General features: G+C 43.6%; 2 protein-coding genes across 14 annotated transcripts in view; both read right to left on the reverse strand.

Annotated features, from left to right (window-relative positions):
• Positions 1-326: 326 nt before the first annotated feature.
• On the reverse strand, positions 327-11,998 carry LOC110503590 (SH3KBP1-binding protein 1). Of its 2 annotated transcripts, none has more exons than XM_021581997.3 (17): positions 11,742-11,998; positions 11,331-11,384; positions 11,114-11,159; positions 10,914-10,987; positions 10,734-10,792; positions 10,546-10,626; positions 10,291-10,461; positions 7,055-7,145; positions 6,748-6,938; positions 6,447-6,562; positions 6,120-6,207; positions 5,839-5,955; positions 5,195-5,365; positions 4,755-4,910; positions 4,324-4,605; positions 4,077-4,209; positions 327-3,218 (listed from the first exon to the last, which is right to left on the reverse strand). In XM_021581997.3, exons 1-17 carry the CDS (start codon positions 11,819-11,821, stop codon positions 2,564-2,566), a joined length of 2,565 nt encoding a protein of 854 aa, XP_021437672.1. In that variant the 5' UTR covers positions 11,822-11,998; the 3' UTR covers positions 327-2,563. The 2 variants fall into 2 exon arrangements, with proteins under 2 accessions (XP_021437672.1, XP_021437671.1); XM_021581996.3 differs by having other exon boundaries at positions 5,195-5,383.
• A 1,719-nt stretch (positions 11,999-13,717) lies between these two features.
• LOC110503306 (spectrin beta chain, non-erythrocytic 4) overlaps positions 13,718-17,654 on the reverse strand; it is a 71,397-nt gene continuing 67,460 nt past the window's right edge. For 6 of the 12 annotated variants that reach the window (XM_036961363.2, XM_036961362.2, XM_090218165.1 and 3 more), the window contains one exon: positions 13,718-17,589. In XM_036961363.2, the coding sequence (XP_036817258.1) occupies positions 17,335-17,589 (255 nt within the window). In that variant the 3' untranslated portion in view covers positions 13,718-17,334. The remainder of the gene's footprint in view (positions 17,590-17,654) is intronic. The other 6 variants (XM_090218161.1, XM_090218160.1, XM_090218159.1 and 3 more) reach the window with 2 other exon arrangements.

Consider the following 17,654-nt stretch of genomic DNA (forward strand, 5'->3'; position numbering starts at 1 on the left):
TATCAGAAGTTTCTAAAGCCATGACATCATTTTCTGGAATTTTGCAAGCTGTTTAAAGGCACAGTCAACTTAGTGTACGTAATTCCACTGGAATTGTGATACAGTGAATTATAAATGAAATAATCTGTAAACAATTGTTGGAAAAATTACTTGTGTCATACACAAAGTAGATGTCCTAACCGACTTGCCAAAACTATAGTTTGTTAACAAGATATTTGTGGAGTGGTTGAAAAACGAGTTTTAATGACTCCAACCTAAGTGTGTAAACTTCCACCTTCAACTGTATATATACATACATACACAGTACCAGTCAAAAGTTGACACACCTACACATTCCAGGGTTTTTCTTTATTTTTACTATTTTGTACATTGTTGAATAATAGTGAAGACATCAAAACTTTTGACTGTTACTGTGTGTGTATATATTATTATATATATAGAGTCAGAAAATGGCATTTAAAACAACGTAGGATAATGGGTTAAAAGCCTACCTTTGTGTTTCTTACAATTTCACAAAATATTCAAGGTGGTGCCAGTTTAACCAATGACACAAACACACACATAAATGTAAGAGTTTGATTAATAGTATGACTTTCTGCTTCATTTATGTGGCACATCATGGAATTGCAGAGGAAAAACAAATGCTACCAAAGTGAAAGACAAAAAAGAAAAAAAAGAAGTGTGACAAGTATTAGACAAGACAGTAAACAGAGACACTTGAACACGCCTCTTCATCTGAGCTATTGGTGCAACAGGAAATACTGCTGAACTACGTTGTTGTCAGTGACAAATCAATCAAACCGGTTAACATTGCGACAGAAACCACTAAATACACAAACATGTGTTCAGAAAAAGCAAAGAGATAGACCTCTACCGACATTTGGTAGAATCACTCCACAATCAAGTTGCTTGTCCTTGTAACGAAGTTTGGGTAAAATGGTCATAACCCATAAAAAAAAAAAAAAAAAGATAAAACACAGGTACGTGAGGCACTGGGTTGTGATCTGGACGAAGACTTGAAAAAGAATGATCCAAAATGGCAGTAAGTTAGTCAGATGTAACTAAACATATGAATGATAAAATGTCTATCATTTATCTATAGATTTGCCATCGGATTCTTCGTCAACAATCATCACTACATTTGATACTGCGTGTGCAGTAGGCTTATTGATTCATTCAAGGTACAGAAAGCCAACCGTAGCGCAAAGCAGGAAGACTGAAAGAGAAATCTATAGAGGATATCAGAAACGTTTAGAGGCCAGCCAACCTGGACAGCTGATGAAACTGTGGTTTTGCACAACCGAATAATACAATTTCTGCAGAAACTATCGGAAACTGTCTCAGGGAAGCTCATCTGCGTGCTCATCCTAAAAAAAATCTCAAATGCTCACTTTCGATGGCCACACTGGAGAAGTGTGCTCTTCACAGATTAATCCCGGTATTGTGTAGGCAAGAGGCTTGCTGATGTCAACGTTGTGAACAGAGTGCCCCATGGTGGCGGTGGGGTTACGGTATGGGCAGGTATAAGCTACGGACAACAAACAAAAGAGCATTTTATCGATGCCAATTTGAGTGCACGGCAATGGAGGCTGGTGGGAGTAGCTACAGGAGGACGGACGCATTGTAATGGCTGGAATGGAACGGAGTCAAACATGTGGTTTCCATATATTTGATTTGTTAAATACACAGTTCCATTTATTCCATTCCAGCCATTACTATGAGCCCACCAGCCTCCACGGATGCACAGAGATACCGTGACGAGATCCTGAGGCCCATTGTCGTGCCATTCATCTGCCGCCATCACCTCATGTTTCAGCATGATAATACACTGACCCATGTTGCGAGGACCTGTACACAAAATGTCCCAGTTCTTCCATGGCTTGCATTCTCAGACATGTCACTCATTGAGCATGTTTCGGATGCTCTGGATTCGATTTTGTTTAACAGCATGTTCCAGTTCCTACCAATATCCAGCGACTTCGCACAGCTATTGAAGCGGAGTGGGACAACATTCCACAGGCCACAATCAACAGCCTGATCAACTCTTTGCAAAGGAGATGTGTTGTGCTGCATAAGGCAAATGGTGGTCACACCAGATACTCACTGGTTTTCTGACCACACTACAAAAATGTTTAAGGTATCTGTGACAAACAGATGCATATCTGTATTCCCAGCTATGTGAAATACATAGATTAGGGCCTAATGATTTTATTTAAATTGACTTGATTTCCTTATATGAACTGTAACGCAGTAAAATCTTTGAAATTGTTGCATTTATATTTTTGTTCAGTGTAATTTAATTAAATGGACTGCTCTACCAAATGCAACCGAACAACTGTATACATGGCTAGATTTACAATGTGTATCATCAACACATTGACAGTTTGGATATATGTTGTATATTCATCTTTTGAAAACAGAAGAATGACATTTGATGTGTCCTTGATGCTAAAAAAGAAAATGTCCATAAATGCGACAATAGGTGCCGTCACTAAACCACACATGCTCAGAAACACCAAAAGCGTCCATTGTTTGTCCACTCACTCATACATCACCGAGCCAGTCAGAAGCTGGTCTCATTCATAGGGGGTTTAGAACTGGTGGGGGGCACAGGGGAGGAGCTCTCTGGAGTGGCTGCTGCAGCCTCAGGGGGCGGGACTTCTGTAGTAGGGGAGGTGTCAGCTCGACGAGGCGACACGGGGGTCTGGGAGCGGGTTGGACTGACGATTGTAGCAGGGGCAGGGCTGGGTGAGGTGGGCTGCGGCCGGCGCGGCGATGAAGTTGGGGAGGCTGCAGGGGGGCTGGAGAAAGAGGCGGGGGTCCGTAGACCCAGTCTAGCCTCCAACTCCGAGCATACAGCCAGGCTGCGCCGCGTGCCCCCCTCCGCCCCTCCTGCAGAGTCCGAGACCTTGGCAAGCTCCTGACAACGCTCAACAAAACTACCCCTGCGCAGAGACCCCATGCCACCGTCCCGGTCTCTGTCCTGGGGGACGGTGCGGCCGGGCCGGGGGCTGCCACTGCTGCTGAGGGAGGCCTGGCTCAGACCCAGGTGGTGGGGCTGGATGCCCAACCCCGCCATGGAGAGAGCCATGTCCCGGGGCTTGGTGAGGGGCACCGGAGGGGCCTGGCGGGGCAGGCTACCAGAGAAGGGACCCGAGCTGCTCACACCTCCTCTGGTCCCACGCTCTCTGGAGCTCTCACTCAGCTGGGACTGCAAACTGCAGAGACAAGAAACAGAGAGATATATGATCAGGGCCTAAAATGTACTTTTTGTTCCACCAGCCACTGTGGCAGGCAGATTTTTTTTTACCAGCCCAAAAACAATTTGCCATAATTACAATCTCTGGAATTTTTCCAAAACAAAAAATGTATTAGTAAGAAGTAATGTGGTATTATGCTTCATTTAATTTTTTCTTTTAACCAAAATATCAGATGAGACAATGTTCAGCTGCCCCTTTTAAGGGCGGAAGGTTACCGTGGTAACGAGGCTAATCGAGTCATGCCATGCGTCTGTAACATTTGGGATGTGACTCGTAGTAGACATCGTCTTCACTATCAGTTGAAGCAGCAGATTCAAACAAACATTGAAAAACAACGGCGCTTGTGAACACAACAATGTAAATAGCCAAGAAACACCAGGACAAAGTCTCACTTTGATGACTTGAGTAAATTAGACCAACTTTTATGCCTGTGCCTACAAAAAAATGAATCTATCAGGGGTTCACTTACATTGCGCAAAGCTGTTGCTGCGTGAGGTGGGATTTGTATTCCTTTGTGCAATTAGAAACACTATACTTTGAAGGCACCTACTTCAGCATTTTTCGCACATACTCTCATACTTTACTTTTGATTCTATTTTTATTCACAAATGCGAATGCAACGCTCACATTGTAGAGCCCTGCAAATTGACCACCCCCCCAAACTAAAGCTACTCGCATTTTGGTGGGTGTTCATTTTATGCCCTGAACATGTGCACTTGCAGAAAGGATAGCATCAGTGGGTTAATATACGCAGCTGTATGGGTCATGTAGCAGGTGTGTGATTACATGGGCAGTTGGCAATGGTGGCTGGTGTACCTGGAGGTGGAGGCTCGGGGTGTGGAGGAGTGGGTGAAGGAGGCAGCGGGACTCATGTCGGGCGTACGGGTCAGAGCCAGGTCACACTGGTCCAGCAGCTCCAGGAGCTCCTCCTCTGTTGGGCCTCCCAGCGCTGAGGGACAACCAGACAGAGACAGTCAGAGGCCTCAACTCAACTTCTAGGACACATCACTTAAGCAAACCACAAAAAAAAAAGCCACGTGTTGTAGAGCGGAGGTCGTCGTACCCCTGATGTCCACTTTCCCTGCGATCTCCATGGCGGTGGTCAGGTCCCACATCTGGATGCTACCGTTGGCGTGGCCACCGAAGAGGTAGCGGCGGGGACGTGAGCCGATGCGGCTGGACCCCTCGCACTCGTGCACCATGAAGGAGGTGATGGAGGTGCCGTCCACAGAGCGCACCTCGCACACCCTCTTCCCGTTGGACGAGAGGCGCACGTAGAGTTTGTCTGTGTCGGGGACGACCCTCTGGATAAACACCTGCTGGTCGTCTCGCTCGCCATACGGACCTGTTCGAGAGGAACACGCACCCTTACAGTACGTACCCTTACAGTACGTACCCTTACAGTACGTACCCTTACAGTCCTTTTCTCATTGCATCTCTAAAAATGTTAACAAACCAGTGTCCACTTTTGACCCCTGACCTCTGTCTGCTTACCTATCTCAGTGCCGGCAGCACAGCCCCCGTGGCCGTCGATGTCCTCCAGAGAGAGGATCTTGAAGGAGGTGAGGGGGGTGGAGCCTGGCTGGGTGGAGATCATGCCCCTGAAGCGAGTCACCGTCCATGTCCGCACGTGGTTGTTGTCTGCACACACTGACGACACAACAGGGTTAGCCCAAACACATCTGCATGATGGGCCCCATCTTCTGCACTAAACTTGGAGGACCAACGTTTCTCTGTCAGCAACATCAATGTTTAACGTATCGCCGTGTCAGCTGACATCCGAAAAGGCAAAAATCAAATCAACCCCAATGAGAAATGTAGCTAAATTAATTCAGAAGCATAACATCCAACAGCTCACAAGCGGAGATGGTAGAATACACAGCGAAGTAACGATCATCCCTAAAACGTGGAGGCTCCTAGCCAACCATTCTCACCTGATATGAGGTGCTTCTCAGAGAGCATGATCTTGGTGACGGGGCTACGGTGGACTGAGAAGGTCTGGAAGAGCTGGGGCCCAGAGCCAACGGTCTCCGGGTGCTGCACTATGACCCGCACCGTGCCCGAGCTGGTCCCGTAAGCGATCTCGATCCAGTTGCCGCTGTCGCCTGACGACACATTGGGGACTTTTATCCCATACACTATTTTAGCCACAACGCATGCGGTGTTATGTACCGTGCATATCAAGAAATGGAAGTGGATAGTCAGCCGGTAGACCCAAAAAGGTTAAGGTTGAGGCATTAGGATCGAAATTGGTTTAAGTTAGTGTTCATGTTAGGGACGTGAGGTTAGGGTAAAGGTCAAGATTAGTTTAAAGGTTAACGTTAGGTAAAGAGTTAGCGAAACGCCACCGGGAACCATTCAAAATCTGCCAGCTGCCTATAAAATGACCATTGCTGACCATAAATGAAGTAACACGGCAAACAAGTTTTTCAGAAAATAATTGTTTTGCAACATGTATTTATTAAGTTTCTATTTCCAATAACCACAATTGACCAATTGATACTGGCTAATCCTTAAAAACATGCAGAAAAAAGAAATTAATTTGAGTGAAGGTAAAAATCGAAACGGGCAGACATACTTGTTTTGGGCGTGAGGTAGACACTGAGAGCAGTGATGGCGTCCTCCGTGGGGTCGCGGTACAACTCTGTGACTAGGAGGTCATTGTCCTTCATCCTCAATGGAAACTTCTGAACATCTGTTTGACAAGAACACGTCCATGAGAGGTCTATATTTTGCAACTGTATTCATATACTTATACTGAATGATGTACTACAAAAACACTGCATTCTTCTACACAGAAAAACTATTTCAATAGTTGTCCATTATTGCGTCATAGGTAGAAAAGATGACTTCCCTTACCTATATAATATATGGACCCATTGTTGCAGCCTAGAATGAGGAACGATCCGGCAGTGTCATAGCTATTAATGGGAACCACATCTTGATTCTGAGAAGGGAAAGACAAAAGGAAAACATGAAATGGTGTACAATACATATAATATATGCCATTTAGCCAACACAACTTACAGTCCTGTGTGCATACATTTTACATATGGGTGGCCCCGGGAATCGAACCCACAATCCTGGCGTTGGCAACTGAGCCATACAAGACCACATATACTATTAATATACATAATATGCTCTTTTGACGTGGCATTCTTACAGAACGTACGGACACAACTTTACCTGCCAATGTTTGGTCACTGCATTCCATACTCCCACTTTCCCTGTGTGGCTGGTGGCAATAAGCTGGTTCCCCACGAAGAAGAGAGCCTCCACGGGGACATTCAGACTGAACACACCTGGAGGGAAGCAGGTACAACGGAGACCTATTAGCACGGCCCTTACAATAAGCCCCCACAACTACCTATGACGTGGTCTCTTAAAGTACTAAAACGACAAGTCAACAAATAAACATTTTGAGCGATAAAAACTATACCCGTAACGTTTGCTTTAACACTGTGCGTTCATCCGTTTGCGGACTGACCTATCTCGTTGCCGTTGCCGTCGGGACAGATAGTCCAGAGGATGATCTCTGTGCCCGAGGCCACGGCCACCATCTTGTCGTTGTCTCCCAGGGAGCCGCCCATCACCTTGGCGTTGAGCGCCACCCTGTCAATCACCCAGTCCAGGCGGGGACTGGTGAACACTTGCTGCCAGCCCGTAGACTCCTTCACTCTGATGGACGAGGACGGCACAGTTTAACACCCTCGACGGTCCTTACCCCCCCCCCCCAAAAAAAGACTGATTCATACGACGCTGTGATATTGTACACGGAAGTCCTGTGTTCTTACCGGTAACAAACAACAAACTGGGCATAAGCCACAGCGATCCAGTTGTGGTGGCCACAGATGATGCGGACCATGCCTGGGTCAGCAAGCTGAGCTGTGTCGGAAGGGAAAGATGAACAGGCGTGGGTGAAGGTGAACCCTCCAGGTTGATAATATTCCCTTAACAAATAAATGGCTCCAGATTAGAGCTTTTACTTTCAATCCATTGCAACCAGACAAGACATATTGATTGAAATATAAATAAATATATATATATTGAAGCTAAATAGAATGTCAAAATACTGTCCCGAAAGATCGTCACGGTCTGAGTCACGGACGGTTCACTCTAGCCCTGGTGGTCTCCTTACACAGACCTGCACCTTGGAGACTGTTTGCACCGACGTCCCACACAGCCAACCCCTTATACATAAACACAGACCCGCACGGGTCAGTTCTTTGGAGCCACACTCACCCCGCGCCAGCCATATCAATTCCGAGCCCCACCCCATATCCAGCAACAGGACAGATTTTTCTCTGCAACCCCACCCGCCAAATAACATCAATTTAGTTAATTGTTTTTTATGACTCCAGAGTAGTAGGCTACTAGGCCATTCCCCTTCCCTGCATGAATGAATTTGACTGCATCTCTATTCAACATTAGGATAAAAGGAAACCATGCCATGAATTAAGAGCGATAGGCCTATCTTCTTAGTTACACGATGCAACACATTGACAACCCAAATTGCTTTGAAAAAGAGCCTTCTAATTACCTAATGAAAGCATATAGCCAACATAAAACACCATTATATTAAATATTGTTTAGATAACGAAATAGTTTAATTGAAACTTAGATATACAATTCCCAAAATCAAATTGGCTATAGGCTGCAAAAATAGCCTGTATTCATTTAGTAGGCTACTGGCTACTCAAACTTTTACCAGCCGCAGGCGTTTAAACTTTATATAGCCTGCTTACGGTCTAAATGAACGAAAGCCTGAATTCATTTAGCCTAATACTGAATGTTAGGAGTAGATTCCTAGAGGACTAAGTATTTTCTATCTACTAAATGTCTTGGTAAGTCATGGTATTTAAAAAAAAACTTTTAAGTACTTTTTTAGGAGTGGGCTCCTCGATTATTTGATTGACAGTTCCGGTCGCCTAGCGATGGACGTTAGTCCCGCTTCAAGAAGCGGCATTCCTTTACAGACCAGTAAAATGCCCATTCAGTGGCGCTTCGAAACGATCTCCAGAGAAGGTTGTGTCGGCAAAGCCGTCGTGTACCCAGACATAGACATGCCGTAGCCAATGCGCTTTCAAGGGTACAGTGGCAAGAAAATGTATGTGAACCCTTTGGAAATACCTGTATTTCTGCATAAATTGGTCATAAAATTTGATCTGATCTTCATCTAGGTCACAACAATTGACAAACAATCTGCTTAAAAACAATTACACGTTTTCATGTCTTTATTGAACACCCCGTGTAAGCATTCACAGTGCAGGGTGGAAAAAGCATGTGAACCCTTGGATTCAATAACTGGTTGACCCTCCTTTGGCAGCAATGACCTCAACCAAACGTTTTCCGTAATTGCGGATCAGACCTGCACAACGGTCAGGAGGAATTTTGTACCATTCCTCCTTACAAAACTGTTTCAGCTCAGCAATATTCTTGGGATGTCTGGTGTGAACCGCTCTCGAGGTCATGCCACAGCATCTCAAATCAGGTTTAGGTCAGGACTCCATACACCACTCCAGAAGGTGTATTTTCTTCTGTTGAAGCCATTCTGTTGTTGATTTACTTCTGTGTTTTGGGTCGTTGTCCTGTTGTATCACCCAACTTCTGTTGAGCTTCAATTGGCGGACAGATAGCCTTACATTCTCCTGCAAAATGTCTTGATAAACTTGGAAATTAATTTTTCTGTCGATGATAGCAAGCTGTCCAGGCCCTGAGGGAGCAAAACAGCTCCAAATCATGATGCTCCCTCCACCATACTTTACAGTTAGGATGAGGTTTTGATATTGGTGTGCTGTGCCTTTTTTCCTCCACACGTAGTGTTGTGTGTTCCTTCCAAACAACCCAACTGTAGTTTCATCTGTCCACAGAATATTTTGCCAGTAGCGCTGTGGAACATCCAGGTATACTTTTGCAAACTTCAGACTTGCAGCAATGTTTTTTTTGGACATCAGTGGCTTCTTGTTCAGTGTTTTACGTATCGTAGACTTGTCAACAGAGATGTTAGCATGTTCCAGAGATTTCTGTAAGTCTTTAACTGACACTCTAGGATTCTTCTTAAACCACATTGAGCATTCTGTGCCTAGCTCTTGCAGGCATCAACAGTGCTGTACTAATTTATAGACATTTTGACTTACTGTGGACTGATGAACATCACGGCTTTTTAGAGATACTTTTGTAACCCTTTCCAACTTTGTGCAAGTCAACAATTCTTAATCTTAGGTCTTCTGAGATCTCTTTTGTTCGTTGCATAGCTCACATCAGGCAATGCTTCTTGTGAACAGCAAACTCAAATTTTGTGAGTGTTTTTTTATTGGGCAAGGCAGCTCTAACCAACATCTCCAATCTCGTCTCATTGATTAGACTCCAGGTTAGCTGACTCCTGGCTCCAATTAGCTTCTGGAGAAATCATTAGCCTAGGGGTTCACATACTTTTTCCAACCTACACTGAATGTTTAAATGATGTATTCACTATAGACAGGAAAAATACAATAATTTCTGTGTTATTAGTTTAAGCACACTATGTTTGTCTATTGTTGTGACTTAGATAAAGATCAGATCAAATTTGATGACCAATTTATGCGGAAATCCAGGTAATTCCAAAGGGTTCACATACTTTTTTCTTGCCACTGTATATGACTGCGGGAGATGAAACTTCATTGAGCCCTAGCTGTCATGCAGAATAATGTTCCTATTACATATGTATTGTAAATTGACGTGGAATTTTGTGATTTAAAAAAAAAAAATCTACAGTAACCCCCCCCCCACAAAAGGCAAGTTGAAACGTTTGTCACATCCCTAATGCATACTACCTCTTCTATTAGTTATTTTTTTACTTGACTCTTTCATTGTTATTACTGATGTTGATTGTACTGCACTATTGAGGAAACTACCACATAAGCATTTTGCTGCACCTTTTCAAATGACATTTTATTGGTCACATACACATATTTAGCAGATAATATTGCAGGTGTAGAGAAATGCTTGTAAAATGTGTATGTTAAATGTGCATGTGATTCTGAGGCCTTACCACCACTTATCCTCTCCTCAATCGTTGCTTTACCCAGTATGCCCGCGTTGCCCAGGTTGGGTGGCATGGTGTTGCTGCGTCTCACTGGAGCCCTCTCCATGGGCAAGGCACAGCCCACCATATACTGAGGTCCCGCCACACTGTGGCGGTTTCTCCGCTTTGCCGGGTACACTGGTGAACAAGAGGAGACGATCAGGAAATCAAACTTATTAAAAACACACACTTTGACTGTCCTTGAAGTGAAGTCAAATCTACCTGGAGGCGGCAGATAGCCATTGAAGAGCACGTTTCCACAGGAAGATCGGTCCAGTTCGTCACAAAGCTGCAGCTTACGCACTGAGTGAGAGAAAAAAAAGTAACCAAGGTACAGACACGAACACACACAAAGAAAGACAGCCTCTCATTCACAGCTGTATTGGACTAGCTACTGGCTACTTTCTTACCCAACGGAGTGATGCCATAGAACTCCGCTTCATGCATGAGCAGGTGCACATTTATAGACCTAAAAAGAAAGATTAAGAAATGTAATTTGGAAAACAACCTGCCCTCAAGGCTGAATAGATTTTTTTTGTTGATTTTTTTAAACTCTAATTGTAAACAAATGTAAACAAAGGAATCAGCACCTGGGAAACAACTCTTTGGTACGCAGGAAGTTCAGTATGGGAGTAAAGAGAGATGGGTCCCGATCTATGAAGATCTGTGGGAGATAAAGGTCAGCAGCACATTACAAATATGTTATAAGTAGGCCTAAGTGGTTGCCAATATCAAATAGGTTTATATACACATAGCCTAGTTTTTTAAAAATCGATTTCAGACAACTTACAGCTCCAGTTTCATCCTTCAAGGTTGAGATCCTCCCACTTAGAAGACTGGCAGAGACAACACATCTCACTAGTTAGACCGTACTGAGCTACAGCAAATGACCACATGCCATCTCTATGGGTCGGTAATTAATGAGTTGGAGTGGGTCATTATGAAGACACTTGTGAATTTAATAAAAGGCATTGGCCTAGGTCTCAAAATAAAGAGAGTCTACCTACCTTGAGAAAAAGGAGTCTGGGACCCATGTCAATGTCTGTCTGGAGGTGCTGAACCTGAAACAACATGATCACTCAAATGAGCATACACACAGACTCAAGTTTGATCAAGTTCAAATCCATTGAAAAGCTAGCAAGCTAACATTACCGAGCTAGCTAGCTTTGCACTTCCGGCTGCACTGTGAAGTCAGTAGTTGCTAACTTTACTGTCAGAGACATAAGGTTTAGCTGGTAAAATATCTAACTAACAGTAGTTCGTTTGCTAACTTAAGACAATGTTACTAACGTTATTTGATTACCAAAAATATCTAGTTAGCTAGCCAGCCAGCAACTTTTACATAGCTAGCTAGCATTCACCCAACAACAATAGCTAGCAGGCGGTAGCTAACTATTCAAAGAAATGCCAGTCCTCACCTTTTTCCTCCAACGTTTAAATGGATAATGTCTCCGGTCCTTGCTATATTAGCCATATTGTAAGCTGTGTGAATGTTCATGCATTGCCCACAAAGTTAACGTTTGAATTAATCATCACAAAAACTATTTAACCAACGACAACGTTAGACACATAATTATTCCTGTTACAACTTCCTGAAACAGAACCTTCTTCTTCTGTGGTGTCTGACAGTCAACAACAACCATATTTTCATCGTCGCCGCGCCACAGGGTGTTCTGGAGTGCGGAGTACAGGTGCGATTTACCCAAGTGTTGTTTTTACTGTAGGCTACAAGCTTTCGTCTGACATAATACATATGATCTGGTCAGTAAACACACTAAATGACCAAAGGTATGTGGACACCTGCTCGTCGAACATTCCATTCCAAAATTATGGATTAATATGGAGTTGCTATAACAGCCTCCACTCTCTGGGAAGGCTTTCCACTAGATGTTGGAACATTGCTGCAGGGACTTACTTCCATTCAGCCACAAGGCACTGATGTTGGGCGATTAGGCCTGGCTCGCAGTCGGCATTCTAATTCATCCCAAAGGAGTTCGATGGGTTTGATGTCGGGGCTCTGTGCAGGCCAGTCAAGTTCTTCAACACCAATCTCGACAAACCATTTCTGTATAGACCTCGCTTTGTGCACGGGGGCATTGTCATGCTGAAACAGTAAAGGGCCTTCCCCAAACTGTTGCCACAAAGTTGGAAGCACATAATCATCTAGAATGTCATTGTATGCTGTAGCGTTAAGATTTGCCTTCACTGGAACTAAGGGGCCTAACCAGAACTATGAAAAACAGCCCCAGACCATTATTCCTACTCCAGCAAACTTTACAATTGGCACTATATGCATTGGGGCAGGTAGCGTTCTCCTGGCATCCACCAAATCCAGATCACTCCAGAGAACGCGTTTCCACTGCTCCAGAGTGTAATTGCGGAGAGCTTTACATCACTCCAGCCGACGCTTGGCATTGCGCATAGTAATCTTAGGCTTGTGTGCAGCTGCACAGCCATAGAAACTTGTTTCCTGAAGCTCCTGACAAACAGTTCTTGTGCTGACGTTGCTTCCAGAGGCAGTTTGGAACTTGGTCGTGAGTGTTGCAACCGAGGACAGACGATTTTTACACGCTACACACTTCAGCATGCGGTGGTCCCGTTCTGTGAGCTTGTGTGGCCTACCACGTTGCTGCTAAGCCGTTGTTGCTCCTAGATGTTTGCACTTCACAATAACAACAGCACTTACAGTTGGCAGGGGCAGCAATTTGACAACCTGACTTGTTGGAAAGGTGGTATCCTATGACGGTGCCACGTTGAAAGTCACTGAGCTCTTAAGTAAGGCCATTCTACTGCCAGTGTTTGTCTATGGAGATTTCATGGCTGTGTGCTCATTTTATACACCTGTCAGCAATGGGGGGGCTGAAATGGCCAAATCCACTAATTTGAAGGGGTGTCCACATATTTTTGTACATATAGTGTATCTACTCAGGGTGTAGGTGACAGTGACATAACAGACAGAAAGAAGAAACAGGAAGTTGGGGCTCCAAGATTCTAGGTACATTGTTCAGCATGTCTGTAAACCATTATCACAATTCATCAAAGCATTATTCATTCAACACATGTACAACTGTGTGAACAGATAAGATGTTTGAAGGTCTGTAGTTGTTAGCTTCAATAATGTTATGAGAACTTGCTGCTATTTTGTCCCTAACTGTAGCAGCAGTGATACATTCATGTATGGTTTTATGCATGAGCAGCGTTAATACTAAAACATGTTGTATCAAATACAGTAAATACAGGACAGATTTTTTTAAATAAATTATGCGAAGAAGAGTGAATGTAACTGGAATTAGTATTGGTCCAACATGGTCCTTTGGCCTGAATATATTTGAAGAGCCAATTGACAAGACAATGGCATTGAACTTCGCATGCAATCCAAATGAACACCACACAGTGTTTTTTTTTTCAGTATCCCAATTTGTATTTATCAATTCAAAGAAACAACTGTACAGCGTCAATGGTTTTAAGTTGGATCTGTTTTATACATTATTATTCATTCATTCACCTTTTCCGTGTAAGCAAGTGTGTCACCCCATTATTGTACAGTGATTGGCAGAATGAGACTTCAAAACATGCAGAGCAGTATCATAATAGGGACTATGTTATTCATGCAACTTCTTTGTCCTGATATTGTGATGTTTTCTGTTGATGTTGTACCAATGAACCATTTTCCCCATGAATATTTACATTTGTTTAAAAACCTCCCTTTCACAGCAGAACAGAAGAAAATGTCATTCTTTTTTTTACAGAAAATACTTTAAGCAATTACATTTTGTACAGGTCATCAAGCTGTTGAACTTTGCAAAAACGTCCATTCAGTAGTTCCCTAAAAACCAGTGGTGCTCTAGGGTCAAAGGTCAGGAAATGAATGGTAGGTGTTGAGCATTGACTTGTCCACAAACAGCAGTGGAACATCTGGGATGAAAACTGAAATGTAATTATTATTCCCTGAAATAAAATAATGGCCAAAGACTATTGATTTGTAACCTTTGAGGTGGTACTGCTTTCATGAAGGAAGCACTCCAGGACTTAACGCACTTCACACACACCTGAAAAATCATGACTGCACGGCTAATACAGATGCATTGTATCAATAATGGGATTCCTTTCACAAGTCTCCCTGTAACAACTGAATGCTTGTGTGTATATCAACTGTAGGTTATAAAATTGTGCTTTCTAGGTATTAACAACATTCCGCTGGTTTGTCATTTGAAAGTCTATAAACTCAAATGACCCTCTGTGAAACAGAAAAGATAACATGGATCGGGCCTTGGCCAAGCCAACAGACTTGCCGGCCCACATTTGGAAAATGACCACTGGTCATTTAAACAGATAACTACTGAATGAAACCTTAGCATGACTAAATGGATGAAATATTGTATAGGCATGTTTGGTTGTTAGGACGTGAGAGATTTGTGAAACTCGTACTTTCATGCACTGTGGCTGGAATTCCAGCTGTTAGTAATGTGTAACAAGCAAGACGAGCATGAAAAACTGCCATGTGAAATATCTCACATCATGGTTGAGCATGATACTCTCATACTTTTCCGGCTGGTGTACTTAATGTTCATTCATGAAGATAATTCAAAACTCATTCTCCAGTAAGCAAATAAAAACATTTCCCTCTTGGACCCTCAAGCTCCACTGCTCCTCAATAGCACTGCGCAATGGGGGAATGTTTAAGTGCAAGGGATAAGTTGCATAAATTCTCTATTCACATTCCGGTCAACCTCCCTAAGCCACCATAATACTTTGACGGCATACAATCTGTTTCGAGTGAGACTATGGCATACAAATAGGATATCTGTGACATCTGTACAATGGTAAGCAGCATTTCCAAACATAGATACCATTCAGAGACATCCAAATGAGTGTTAAATCAGAACTAACACAATTACGTCCATCAATTTGAAACCAATTCGTCTTTATTGAGCATATTGTTTTTGGAATGAGGCATCCTCCATATGAGCTGCCCAGGCAAGATAAGTCTACTCTAAACAATAGATAGTAGTGAATGCACAGTGAAACTCCTGAATGCAAGACTTCAGCAAACTAGCACTTTATCGTTAGTATCCTCCAACTACACTATGATAATTGTACTGTATGCCACTCAGTAAAGTATGTCATACGAATCTAAGAACTCGCCATAGAATCTCACAGATGTCCACAGCGCCCTATCTGGCTGTGTCCTGTGTCATATATTGTACTGTATTTCACATTCCGTGTGACAGTTATGTTCATTCAAAAATAAGTTCTGCTGATCCTTGCCTTGTTGTGTCCAACATGCGTTATGGATTGCATTGATTTGGCATTCAACGCCTGTATAGATGCATAAAATGTGTTTTAAAAAACATGGTAGAAAAAGCTACTCGGGAAAGATCTCATGATATTTGCACTGTACTATCTCGTCCTCGCCCCTCCTCACTTCTGTACAAATCTCTGATGTAAGGAACAGGCAAAAGATTTGTCCACTAGCTTCCATAATGTAAGACTTCCCGTTACCAAATATGGCTTTGCAGTGCTACGACAAACAGATCATTTTATTGTATGATGCATGGAGAGGAACAAACGTGAACATCGTCGCTGATAGCTACATACTGTGAGAGGAACATATGATCGGACTGCTATGCAAAGCCTATCAACAAGAGATGTATCTCAAGCAAGACATGCATGTGTTTCATTCATCCAGAAGATAGGAAGCTTTTGTTTACATCCGTCTGACATCGACTTGCACTCCTGAGGCCTTGGAGTGACCAATCGGCACCGTGTAATTTCTGTGTGGCCCCTGATTCTTGCTGTGTCCTCTTCAACTCCTGTGGTTAAAAGCCTGGCCTGTGGAACGGCAGTGCCTGGAAGACTGAGGGAGAACTGAGGACGCAGATGTGAACAAAAAAAACCTGAGCTATGAAAACCCTGGGAGTGGTGAGAAGCTGAACAGACACACACATCCGCACACACATGCTCAGACACACACAACTTAATTTCTATTTTTTTTGACTGTCTATAAAAAGCATTGTGATATTTTCTGAATGGACAAAAATAATGTTGACTGGGTATGTGGAGTGCGGTTACCACCATCTGATGGTCTTTGAGAAGGAAGGAGGCTTGAGGTCTTGCCAGATGGCTTCCAGTCCTGTCCCTCTGATGCTGGGTGGCTATGGCTGCTGGGTCCCTGGGGGCCCCAGATGAAGGCATAGATGAGTATGGCCGTGGGGGCCAGCCTCCAGGTAAAGGTTCCAGCTCATCCATCCAAAAGCCAGAACAAGCTCTGTGAAGGCTGATGTTCTCTGCCTCTTCTTTTTGTCCTCTGGCTCAATGTTGAATTGTACAAATTCAATTAGGATGAGTTTGATGACATTACAGTTTTGTGCTGAAGAAAATCCAAAAAGTGAGAAAAGCCCAGAAAAGAATGAAGGCAAAGTGAATGAGCAGAAATACAAAAAGGAAACAACATAAAATAATTGTTCTCCAAAAAGAGGCCAGTTGTGAAAAACATTTAGGCATATTTCATTCACTTTTGTTTGGGAGTATAAGATTGGATGTTCTAGACATACAATACATAAATAGACAGACAAGAGTTACATACAGATACAGCTCATCTCTTACAAAAAAATAAACTTAAAACGTTATGAGCTACTTCTTCATACCACCAGTGATAACAACCCTCTTGTTACATGTGTCCATCTCTCTCACACTGCTGCCCTGACTAGGAGCATCTGCTTTCTGCAGTGCACCAATGTCACTACCAGAGGGTGGAACAAGCCGGGCAATAAGTGTTAGTGCCCAAGACTGACACCCTCAGAGCAACAGAGATAAAGAGAGAGGGCAACGATGAGGGGCACACTGATATTTGTGCTTCAAATCCCTCATGTCAGTTCACCAGGGTGATGTTCCTGTCCTTTTTGACACTAAACAGAACTGAAGCAGGTGGACGAGGTGAAAAGGATGGGTCTTGACTGGGAGTCTTTTAAACCGCTCTCCCTTTCCCCCACCCAGCGCACAACATCAAACTCATTTCTTCTTGCTGGACTTTTCTGAACGCTTGGTGTCCGATTTGGTCTCACCCTTATCCGACCTCTCAGAGCGCTCGGCCCTCTCCGGCCTTTCCCCCCGGTCTGACTTGTTATCGGCCTTGCTGCCGTCCCGGCGCGTGCCCTCGTCCGTGGATGAGGTAGTAGGCTGGGGCTGACCCCATTTGGCAATCTCCTCATGCTCTGCGATGCTCTTGTTGATGTTGGTGGTCCAGGCCTTTAGATCATCCTGTGACTCGGAGAGAGAAAGGGAGATGAGAGAGAGCATGGGACAGGACGAATGATAAAGAACGAGAAAGG

This window comes from Oncorhynchus mykiss, chromosome 24, assembly GCF_057628025.1.
Source record: "Oncorhynchus mykiss isolate SJ-2025 chromosome 24, ASM5762802v1, whole genome shotgun sequence".
Taxonomy (NCBI): Eukaryota; Metazoa; Chordata; class Actinopteri; order Salmoniformes; family Salmonidae; genus Oncorhynchus; species Oncorhynchus mykiss.

Bases quoted from the DNA above. Each gene is read 5' to 3' on its own strand.
- LOC110503590 (XM_021581996.3), bottom strand. From the start codon at position 11,821: ATGAACATTCACACAGCTTACAATATGGCTAATATAGCAAGGACCGGA. The intron at 11,160-11,330 runs GTAGGTAGACTC...TGTCTCTGCCAG, and splicing joins CCAGACTCCTTTTTCTCAAG to TCTTCTAAGTGGGAGGATCT. The intron at 7,146-10,290 runs GTAAGGCCTCAG...CTTCCGACACAG, and splicing joins TGAGGAGAGGATAAGTGGTG to CTCAGCTTGCTGACCCAGGC.